The sequence below is a fragment of the Poecilia reticulata genome, chromosome 15, assembly GCF_904066995.2.
Source record: "Poecilia reticulata chromosome 15, P_reticulata-male-v2, whole genome shotgun sequence".
Classification (NCBI taxonomy): domain Eukaryota; kingdom Metazoa; phylum Chordata; class Actinopteri; order Cyprinodontiformes; family Poeciliidae; genus Poecilia; species Poecilia reticulata.
This window is the reverse complement of record NC_088844.1, coordinates 28,738,124-28,748,810: the sequence shown is the minus strand read 5'-3', so window position 1 is coordinate 28,748,810 and position 10,687 is coordinate 28,738,124. Positions and strand designations below refer to the sequence as shown.

General features: G+C 42.5%; 1 protein-coding gene across 2 annotated transcripts; it reads right to left on the bottom strand.

The window, feature by feature from the left end:
* Positions 1–2: 2 nt before the first annotated feature.
* Positions 3–8,482, bottom strand: mlh1 (mutL homolog 1, colon cancer, nonpolyposis type 2 (E. coli)). Of its 2 annotated transcripts, none has more exons than XM_008430084.3 (19): positions 8,213–8,482; positions 7,953–8,043; positions 7,598–7,696; positions 7,445–7,518; positions 6,936–7,008; positions 6,773–6,864; positions 6,652–6,694; positions 6,489–6,577; positions 6,260–6,372; positions 6,085–6,178; positions 5,166–5,319; positions 4,768–5,087; positions 3,585–3,718; positions 2,635–2,743; positions 1,838–1,901; positions 1,601–1,765; positions 1,445–1,537; positions 1,247–1,378; positions 3–804 (listed from the first exon to the last, which is right to left on the bottom strand). In XM_008430084.3, exons 1-19 carry the CDS (start codon positions 8,317–8,319, stop codon positions 649–651), a joined length of 2,202 nt encoding a protein of 733 aa, XP_008428306.1. In that variant the 5' UTR covers positions 8,320–8,482; the 3' UTR covers positions 3–648. The 2 variants fall into 2 exon arrangements, with proteins under 2 accessions (XP_008428306.1, XP_008428307.1); XM_008430085.3 differs by having other exon boundaries at positions 1,268–1,378; positions 8,213–8,480.
* Between the last annotated feature and the right edge of the window lie 2,205 nt (positions 8,483–10,687).

Genomic DNA, 10,687 nt, shown 5'->3' with positions numbered 1-10,687 from the left:
GCTGTGTGCAACATCCTTTATTTGGATTTTATTAGTTTTATTAGTCTGCAGCCTTTTCTAATTCCACTGATACAAAATAAAGTAATTTTCTAAATGTGTACCTCATGACATGTTTTATTGTGAAAGGTAACAAAATTTAACTAAAATCTTTCAGGTTTTAGAGAAAAATTAATCATTTATTACAACAATAAAAAACTAGTAGAATATTAAAAGCAGACTTTATAGAAAAACTCCTAAAATGAGGATTTCTTCGTGCAGTAGAAACATTTCCTTTCTGGCTTTGGAAGAGTCGCAGATTGCAACAAAACGACAAGAGGAAAGTCGGGTTGTTGTCACGGCGAAGAGGTAGTTTAAACCGTAAAAAGTGTTTTTACAGGCGGATAATAGAACAAAGTTTAATCAACACTGTGATGAATCTGAGTAAATATAACCAGCAGCGCCCTCTGCTGGATGGCGGCCGAAAAGCAGGAACTCAATTTAATCTAATAAACCATTAAGACTTAGGACATAATCATAAGTCGATACATTTTTTGCATCCATACTCGACAGGCTCCCATTTTACTCCTCCAAGCAGCTCAGTGTTTTAGGTTGGTATAAATGTATTTACAGAATAAAAGTTTCAGGCATAAAACGGCAGCATCTGGGTCTTTAGCAGCGCTCAAACACCTTGTAGAGGTCGGGCAGGTTGGCGATCTGCAGCACGGTGCCGTCCTCGCTGAAGCTTTTCGGGGGACTGAAGAGAGTTCGGAAAGCTTTGAACAGAACGTGTTCCACGTTCCAGCGCCAGGAATTCCCGTCTGGTTCCTGAAATAAGAATAAACGCAGTGAGTTCTCAGTTTTGTTTTTCACAGAATCATTTGAATTGTTTATGCACCATCAGTCAAAAGTAAATTTAAAACTTAAATCTACCAAATAGATTTCCGACAGGTTTTCAGTGTGGATGAAGTGCAGGTTGGGGTAACGATAACACGGAATAAACAGTTGGGATTATTTTTAATATACTTACAACATAATTGACATACACCTTAAAATGTTTGGTTATTTGGATTTTGACATAGATTCACTCAGAATTCTGAGGAAAAAAAAATTAAAAGTACAATTCTGAAAAAAATTTTTTAAGAAAAGTCAGAATTTGAGAAAATTTTCAGAATTATGAGAAAAGGTCAAAAATTTTAGATTTTCTAAGTTTAAAATCAGAATTTTTTTAATAAATGTGTTTTTTGTTGGCCCTAATCGTCTTCCGTACTTTCAGGCTGGACCTGCTCACCGGCTCGTCGCCCGGCTCGGCCTCCAGGACGAACTGCTTCCTGATGGAGTAGAAGGCGCTGCACTCCTTGCTGAAGTCTCGGAAGCATTCCTTCTCGCTGTCCCAGTTCACCTGCAGGCAGAAACCGTCAGAAACTTTTCCCGAAATGCTTCCAGGAAGGAACGGCGCTGCCCTCACCTCGGTGGCGAGGCGCAGGATGAACAAGGGCAGGCCTTCCATGATGGGCGTGTATTTATCCAGGAGCAGAGGCAGCCCCGTCAGGTTCCCCTCCTGGAAGACATCGTTTCAGTTCACTCTCCTCTGGAAGAAAAGCTTTAGAATCAGACGGCTGACCTGATCGACCTCCAGGGAGAAATAATCCTCCAGCATTTCCGCCTTCTTCTTCAGGAAGTCCACGATGTACTGAGCCAGGCCCTCCTTCGGCCCGTCCTCCTCCGTCCAGCCGCTCTCCGCCGAGTCCAGCGCCAGCATGGCCAGGTCGTACAGCGGCACCGGCGTCTGACAAACATCAGCGTCGGCAAAGGTTCTGATCCGTCAGTAAAGGTTCTGATTGGTCCAGACTGGACTTACAGACAGTCTGAGGACGCCGAAGTTCCCAAAGTCAAAGATGAGAATCTGGTAGAAAAGTTCCCGACTGCAACACAAACAAAGGAGTTTTCTTTAAGTAAAATCTGAAAAGTGCGGCATGCTTTTATTTTCAGACCCACTGAGTCATCACTGTTTGGCATCATACTTATATTAATTAAAGATGCTAGTCTTCAATTAAATTTAGCCATAACTTTGACTAGGCCACTCTGAATCTCTGCCGTTTCTTAATGAATGTCCTGTATTCACCTCCATCCATCATACAGTCGAGTTTTATTAGCTTCGTTGATGCTGACAATGAAAAGCTTCCCCACATCATGATGCTACCACCACAGGGCCTGTGTGTTCAGAACAAGGTTTTAATAGTTTTATTATTTAGTTTTGACTTCAGATTTTCAATTCTGTTTTAATTTTCAGTAGTTTTAACCATTTGTGTAAATTAACACCCAAACATACCAGACAAATGTAACACTTTCTGGCAGAGTCATAACTGGGTATTTATTTATCATTTTGAGGAAAGAAATGAATTTAATTTTGAATTGGGATGTAATATAAATGTGAAAACTTTCTAGCTGCAATGAACTTTGATTTTTACTGCTTTTGACTCCAAACACTGAACACAATGATGATAAAACTCAAACCTCACCTCACAGCTGGACTAACTAGGTGACATCAGAGGGAAACAGGATTGTATTTAGTGGCGTCAGAGTAAACGGGGCTGAATAACATGGAACCCTGACTGGGTGCGTTGTGTGCAGTGCGGTCCTTCCTGCCGTCCTGACCTGAGTGCGGTTGTGTTGAGCAGGTAGAGCTTCGTGTGATGCTGGATCAGACTCCACTGCGGATCCACGCAGCCAACGAACGAGTGTTTCTGCAGCATCTCCTGCAGACCTGCAGAAAACACACAGAACCCGGATCAGGACCAGAGAAACGGTTCAGCTCAAACAGCTTTACATGACACTGCCGTCATCTAAATCATCAATACATGTTGAATATTTTGGTCAATGTTTGATTATGATTCAAGAGTAACTCCAACCAGGTCGGTTTTTAGTCTAGAACTAAAGGAACTTCGTGTTTTGGCTGTTTTGCAGTTTTCTGGAAGTTTGTTCCAGATTTGTCGTAGATAGAAGCTGAATGTTGCTTCTCTTTTAGCTAAAACACCAGCAGCAGTCTTCTGGATCACCTGCATCTGGAGGACTGACTTTTTTATGCAGACCTGTGAAGATGCTGTTGAGGTAACGAATATGACTGAAGATAAATGCATGAATGAGTTTCTCTAGATTCGCCGAGGCTTCAGTCCTCCATTCAGATTAGAGGACAGAAGGCTGATTTTGTGACTGTCTTTATGTGTCTCTGATGATTCAGACCCAGATTTCAGGCCTGATCTTTATTTTCCAGCTGTAATAACTGAAGCTGTGACTCTAGATGAGCTTCAGGTCCAAACATAATAACTTCAGTTTTGTTTCTGTTCAGATGGAGAAAGTTACGGCACATCCATTTCTACCACAGCAGCTTTTTTAGGAGGAACTTGAACACTGTTTGTTTGGTGAGGTCATGTTGGCATAGCAACAGGATGGTTGGGGTTTCTATTTGTGACCTGAAAGCAGGATATGACGGAGGCTGGATTTGTGTAAGGCGGGTTCTGCCCTGGAGGATGGCTCTGTTGGTGCAGGCCTGGTGGAAACGGTAAAACTGCTGCAGGAGGCAGAGACGCTAAGCTAAGCTAAGCTACCTCTGTGTGTGTTCTCTGTGATCTCTGCTCTCAGATCCTTGATGGTGGTCAATTTGATCACCCTTCTCTTGGGCGTGGCGGCAGCCGTCAGCCCCTCATTATCCTCTTCATCCTCCTCCTCTCTGGGTCGCTTCCTGTGAAAACAAAAACATTTCAGCCACTAGAGGGCGAAAGAGTTCCACGATTTGAGATGAAAATGCTGCGTTAGACTAATAAAATGAGTCAGGATGTCATAAATAACAGCAGTAGAGCCCGACGGGCCACCTGCAGGACAAACACGTCCTTCAGGAGACATTAAACTCTGTCCTCTCCTTCCTGCTGGCTCAGCCGACTCGCTCTCTGCAGGTCGCTGTTCAGACTTGCTCCAGTCGTTCATCAACACCCGTCCTGATCCAACTTGCTTTTCCCCGAGCTGCTGTCATTCACATTATGACTAAATCAAAAACCTGCCAGAAGGGGTTTTCCCCCTTTTCTAAAAAAAATAAAGAATCAGTGAAGGAAAATGTAGCAGCCTTGGAAGCAGGAACTGCTCTCAGGGGAATCTATGGAAAGTTTTCCATTACTTTGAATATAAATGAACTCAACTTGGAAAAGTTACAGGAATTTTTTTTCTTGGTTTGCACCGAAGTGAAAATCTGAACCAAAAACTGATGTTTACCGATATTTTGTACATTTTTCTACCTTTTCACGTCAGTAAAACACAACATCCCAGCTGACGTTGCTTCTCTGCTTCACACCAAACCCATATAATCTGTATTTTTTAGTCCTAATGCATGATTGTGACTTTATTGCCAAAAAAAAAAAGAATCATAAGTATTGGGTGTAAGTGATGCTACCTCCCACCTGCAGGTGGCAGGATTTCTTATGTCTTCTGCTCTGCTGCCTCAGTCTTTACTTCATGTCAAATTATTGGTGTCGAGTAACAAAACGTCACATTTACTGTCAGAGTAACATGGTAAATGTGCAAATATTGAAAAATTCCTTTGAAATATTTCTAAAGAAGCCGCAAAAAAATCTGTGATATTATTGAGTGCAAAGAAAAATGTATATCACAAAAACAATTCAAAAATTAACAATTGTTGTTATTAGCAGCCTCTTTTTACATATTGGAATTTAAAAAAAAACTAAAATCCAAATTTTTTCTGAGTTTTAGATCATTCCTAGAAAGAAATCTTTGACCTACCTCTGATCCTCCTCAGCAGCGCCGCTGCGTTCCTCTTCACCTGCTGGACCAGGTTCTTCCAGCGCAGCCTCCAGCATGTCCTCATCATCCAGCTCCAGACTGTCCAGCTCTGAAGTCCTGGTTGCCGCCGGCGACCTGCTGGGACCGGCCGTCTCTGGGTCAGGGGCCGGTTTCTCTTTCGGCTGCAGGAAGGCGTCCAGTTTCTGGGAGTGGCAGTCGGTCCGGACCATCTGGTGGGCGTAGACGCGCTCGGCGGACTCAGAGGATCCAGAGGTTTTTACTTCAGAACCGCCGGACACAGACAGCCCCGGCAGCAACGTCTGGAAACCACAGAAGAAGAAGCTGAAACGACGTGACGGGGAGCTGAGAGGCGGACGGCGGTCGGAGTCGGGTCACACCTGGGTGAAGTACGTCCGGGACGAGTTGGAGCCCAGCAGTTTGCTCTCGATGTGCTTCTGAACGCTCTCCATCACGCTGTCCTCGTGCAGGAAGTGCACTTCGTGTTTGGTGGGGTGAACGTTCACGTCGACGTTCTGCGGAGCGATTTCCAGGCTGAGGAGAAAACATCACAGGAATTTACAGCATCCTCCATGTTTTACTTTAAACCTGGGCAAATGGCAAAAACACGTCAACATTTCCTATGAAATAAATCAACCTTCAGCATCTCATTTATATTTTCCTTTTACATTGATCTTTATTTGTTAACCCATAATCTTCTGTTTCCATGGAGGATAAACATGAGACAGAAAACCACTGCTAACCTAAACTTGTCCATGTTTACAAACATCTGGATCTGTGACCACAGCTGGACCAGAACCCGGGTTAACCTTCACTCACAGGGAGCAGGATGGGAGGAAACCGCAGCGTCTTGGAGACGCAGCGTCTCCATAACAAATATTAGATGCTATCTGAAAGCTAACTGTTTGTTTGGGAGAAAAGCCAGAAAAGGTTTTATTTCATCTCCAGCGTTTCAACAGACTAATCCATAATGAATGTGAGAAAAAACTCCTCATACCTACAGCTTGGTACGGTGGAGGACCCATGATGCTGCGGGTCGGGAAACTAAAACATTTAAAATATTTCTGGCTTCCTCTCTTTCTCATCTCAGCTTCCATCCGTCTGTGACCTTTAACCTTTTGATCAAAGTCTTTTGTGTCCAGTGTGATGAGCTGCTGCTGTTAGTCTCTAAATATTACATTAGGATGATGATATGGTAATATTAATACCTGGATTTTATTAGGAAGCAGCTACTGCACACACAGATCACCATGGCGACCACACAGATCACCGTGGCGACGGATTTAGTAGTTTTCCTACCTGAGGTAGAGGAAGGGGTGTGAGTTTTTGGGGAGGTAGGCGGCGTAAACCGTCTCCACGGCTTTCTTCAGAGCGCTGGACTCAACCAACCGGTCTGAAAGAGACAGAGGACAACCTGCAGTGAAAATGGCGCCGAGCAGACGCAGTGAAGTGGAACGTTACCACGGCAACATACGGTTGATGAACAGGACCAGGATGCATCGCTTCATGGAGTAGTTGGCGTTGGAGACGAAGCCCTTCAGGGTGAAGGCCAACTTCTGGTCCTGGCAGCCGACTTCGATCAGCTCCCTGTGGACACGGAAACGGGACACACCGGGGACACGGCAAGGTGAGACAGGGACACACCTGGGTCAGGGACACACAGGAGATATGAGACAACCGAGTCCACTGGGGACCAGATCTACCTGCTGACCGGGTTTCCGAAGACGCTGCGGATGTTGTCCACAACCGACGCGTTGGGAAGCGTCCTCACGTCCGCCACTGTCTCTCCTTGCTGCCAAAAGACAAATTTACCATTTAAACCTGCAGCTGATTTCCTAAAAAAACTAAAAAAAGAAAAAGTCTCACCTTTTTGACTGAGAAGCTTTTTCCTGAATTGTGAATAGCGTACCTTTAAAGAGACAAAGCAGGACCAGATATGAAACATTTGGTCATAAGGAGCAGAAATGGTTGCGGTTTGAGTCCAGACCTGCTGACCACGTCCACGATCCTGGAGTATTCGTCTGCCGGGCTCTTCAGGGCCTTCCTCCTGGTGGACACGTTATAGAAAAGGTCCTCCACCTGCGCGGACATCAGGAACGATTCATCAGAACCCAGACGGTTCATCTTCAGTGCTGCAGGCAGGAACTCACCAGGATCTGGGTCCCCTGGTTCCCGGCGCAGGGCTTAGGGGGGCCCTTCAGTTTGCCATCGCTGTAGCTCGCTCTGAACAACAACATCATTAATGCAGAACTAAAGTAGCAAATCTGAATGTGATTTTACATTTTTTAGAAAAGAAACTCTCAAAAGTGTGGTGTGCTTTTACGTTCGACTTTTAAAGACTTTAAGTATCATTTTTTAGTCCGTTTTGTCCGTTCTATCAAACTAAAATATTAATAAAAATGTCAACCATTGAATTTGTAACAGACATTTTTCAATGTGGGACCTGCAAGGAAGGCAACTTAGGACAGAAAAAGTAAAGAAAGGGCATGGGAATAAAAGACGTGTCAGGACAAAAGTAGAAAGGACAGAAGAAGGGAAAGATGATAAACAAAGGCGTGAAAAACAGGATAGAAAAGAAGGCAGTAATCTAAGAACAGCACATCCCTCCATTTCCTTCCACTAACACCTAGTGCAGTTTGTGTTTGTAATGTGGAAATACCTGTAAGCACACTTTGCATCAGCCGTCTTTGTTGTTATGGTAACATGAGCCACATGGCTGACACTGGCAAGAGCCTGCAGGAACGAGAAGAGACAAAACATTCAGCCTGAACACTGATGTGGCTCCTGAGCTGAGGGCCACAGGAGTCGTCACCTCTCCTCTGAACCCATAGGTCGCAATCGCTGAAAGGTCCTCGAAGGTCTGCAGTTTGCTGGTGGTGAACCGCTCACAAACTATCTCCATGTCTTCTTTCTGTGGTGAGAAATGAGAGTTTGGTTAATAATCATTTAACCTGTTTGAAAATCATTATACAAGTCAGTGATGGTTTGTGATATGAGCAAGCAGTATTTTTAAAAATATATATTTATACATGAACTCAGAAAATGTTCAAGAGATATAAATATTTTGGGAGGAATAGGTGGCGGGGGCCCGGGAGGGTGTGCCTCCCCCTGGGCAGCATTCATGCTAGGGTCGCCTCTTCTCCAGCAGGCAGGACGCCATTACTCACCCTGATCCCAGTGCCGTTGTCCTGGATCTGAAGGAGCTTCAGGCCTCCGTCCTTCACAGTCACCTGGATGTTGGTGGCCTTTGCGTCCAAACTGGAACATTTTAAAACATACAAATCGATCATTTTGAGTTGAACTCATTTACCCGGCAGCAGTACATCTTGAATATGTAAACAGTAACGGTTTGTGAACATTTCTAGTCCTCTGGTTGTTTATTACCCCCTACATAAATACTTTTCTCATCACAAATGTATTAAAATACCAGTTTTCGATCATTTCTTTGACGGCGTTGGCAGGACGCTGGATAACTTCTCCCGCTGCGATCCTGTTAACAACAGTCTCATCGAGCCTCCGAATCACTCCCGCCATGTTTGTTTCTAAAAAACTGCTAGCAGCAGCTCAACCGCTGGAAATACGCATATATCTGACCGGGGAGACAAAACTGCAACGAATTATAATAAAAATACTACAGTGTACACTTCCACATGATAGGGCTCTCACACTGAAACAGGGATAAAATGAATGAAAACAATACGACGTCTTACTCTGATTGAAAAGATAAGAGAACTGCGAATGTCAAGCTTATATCTTTTTAAAAATATATTAAAATGCAAACTACTTTACAGTTTTTTCTTCAACCTCAAAATTCAATTCTTGACAGCTGACTAGGTGTTCTTTTTTTAACTTAATTTGACGTACTGGTTTGGTAAGCATACGCCGTTCTTGTGATGAAGTAATGCACTTTCCAAAAATAAACGATCTTTGATCAAGCGCGGGTCCCAACAAGAATCTTCTTCATTGGTAAATATTTTGAGAAACTACTCGCTTGCGCCACAGCGGCTAAAAAGTGTCATGAAACAAATGTTTCTTTAAAATATATATACCAACCAACAAAAACAAAATAATTACAAGAAGGACATTTCTAGACATAATTGTATTTTAATAATCATACAAATAAAAATAAGATAAAACTGAACTTCATATATGGTGATATTAAAAAATTCTTGAAAAAAACAGACAAATTATATTAAATATCCCAAGAGCAAAGAAAAAAATGCAGGAGAACAAAACAGCTAAAACTTTGATAAAATTCGACAAACAGGTGTGAAATAAAGATAAAGACAAAATCACAGACATTATTATTATTATTATTAATAAAAAATTAAACATGGAAGTTTTTACCTGCCCTCCTGTTGTCAGGAAGGTTGCTATAAAGGTTAGTGATGTAATACATGAGTCACAGTGTTAGTTTTAGCTTCAGCTTTAGAAACCAACAGAAGATCTTAGTCAGCGGTTGAGAGGTGTGGAGGGCTTACAATGTAAATGCAAATCAGATTAAAAAGGTTGGACTGAAACAGTTAATACTTTTAAAACCAGTAAAATGACATTAAGATTATTGTGACATTTAATGACCACTGCAGATCTTTAAAGTTCATACCCAGAGCTTAAGATCACAAAGGGTCAAAGTATCTTCAGCCTAAATGCAAAAAAAGCACATAAATTTATTCCAACATGAATGTTATCCAAAAATAGAAAGAAAAAACCTGTGAGGCAATAGAATAAAGCAAACTCTGCAGTCAGTGATTAATCTGTCTGGGCTCCTTTCAGACGGCCGTCACTCTAATCCTCCACTGTGTGCTCAGCTGTCCAGATCACAGACGTGTCTTAAGCTCCTCTGAGTTTCCATTTGAAATCACTGGTATCTGGAATATTCGATTTGCGTAATTATAGGTTTTTTAAATAGATTATTAGATTATTATGTTTTTGAAGTGAACTCTGTTTTTGGCTCTTTTTTTATTTGAATTCAAATCCAACAGGTGTGGCATCTAGACGTCCAAATTATTACTAAATTGTCACTATTAATGCAAATATAATTGAATTTGGTACAAAAGGAGATGCATGAATAATTTACTACATATCTAAAATGAATTAAAGGTTAACCAACCATATGTTAGGGTGCTGTGGCAGATTATGGTATTTCATGGTAGAGAGCATCATAGGAATTATGGCATATTTAAATAAATACATGAAATTTGAAGCTTCAATTTTAAATAATTGAATACATATTCAGTTACGTATTTGTGACATATATAAAGTGATTGAAATGTGTTGTTTATTATATAACAGATAGGTAAGTGGACAGTCAGGCTTAAGCAGGCTGGTTCATGATTCATATTTTCCATGTTATGATTATATAATATTCATTTGTTCTGTTGTTGGTTGCTCAGAGAAATTGGCCAAAGTTGAATGAGGTCATCTGTGAGTAAGTGTCCTGGGAGTGGCGCTGTTTCAACACGGTGACCATAAAGAAAAAGCTTAATAACGTTCATCTCCTCCCTCAGACGCCCGCAGTGGAGACCTGCATGGTGTCCTCTGTCAATCAGTGTCTTTGACCAAAATGTCACATTTATCCATCCATCTATCCATTTTCTTACACCCTTGTCCCTTAGTGGGGTCGGGAGGGTTGCTGGTGCCTCTCCAGCTGGCGTGCCGGGTGAGAGGCGGGGTCACCTGGACAGGTCACCAGTCTGTCGCAGGGCAACACAGAGACACACAGGACAAACAACCATGCACACACACACTCACACTTAGGGGCAATTTGGAGAGGCCAATTAACCTGACAGTCATGTTTTTGGACTGTGGGAGGAAACCGGAGTACCTGGAGAAAACCCACCATGCACAGGGAGAACATGGAGACTCCATGCAGAAAGACTGGGGCCAGGAATCGAACCCAGAA

What these genes read in the sequence shown, in the direction of transcription:
- mlh1 (XM_008430084.3), bottom strand. Translation starts at nt 8,319, where the DNA reads ATGGCGGGAGTGATTCGGAGGCTCGATGAGACTGTTGTTAACAGGATC. An exon ending in CCTATGGGTTCAGAGGAGAG is followed by an intron (nt 7,519 to 7,597) that starts GTGACGACTCCT and finishes TCGTTCCTGCAG; the next exon opens with GCTCTTGCCAGTGTCAGCCA. An exon ending in AAAGCTTCTCAGTCAAAAAG is followed by an intron (nt 6,578 to 6,651) that starts GTGAGACTTTTT and finishes GTCTTTTGGCAG; the next exon opens with CAAGGAGAGACAGTGGCGGA.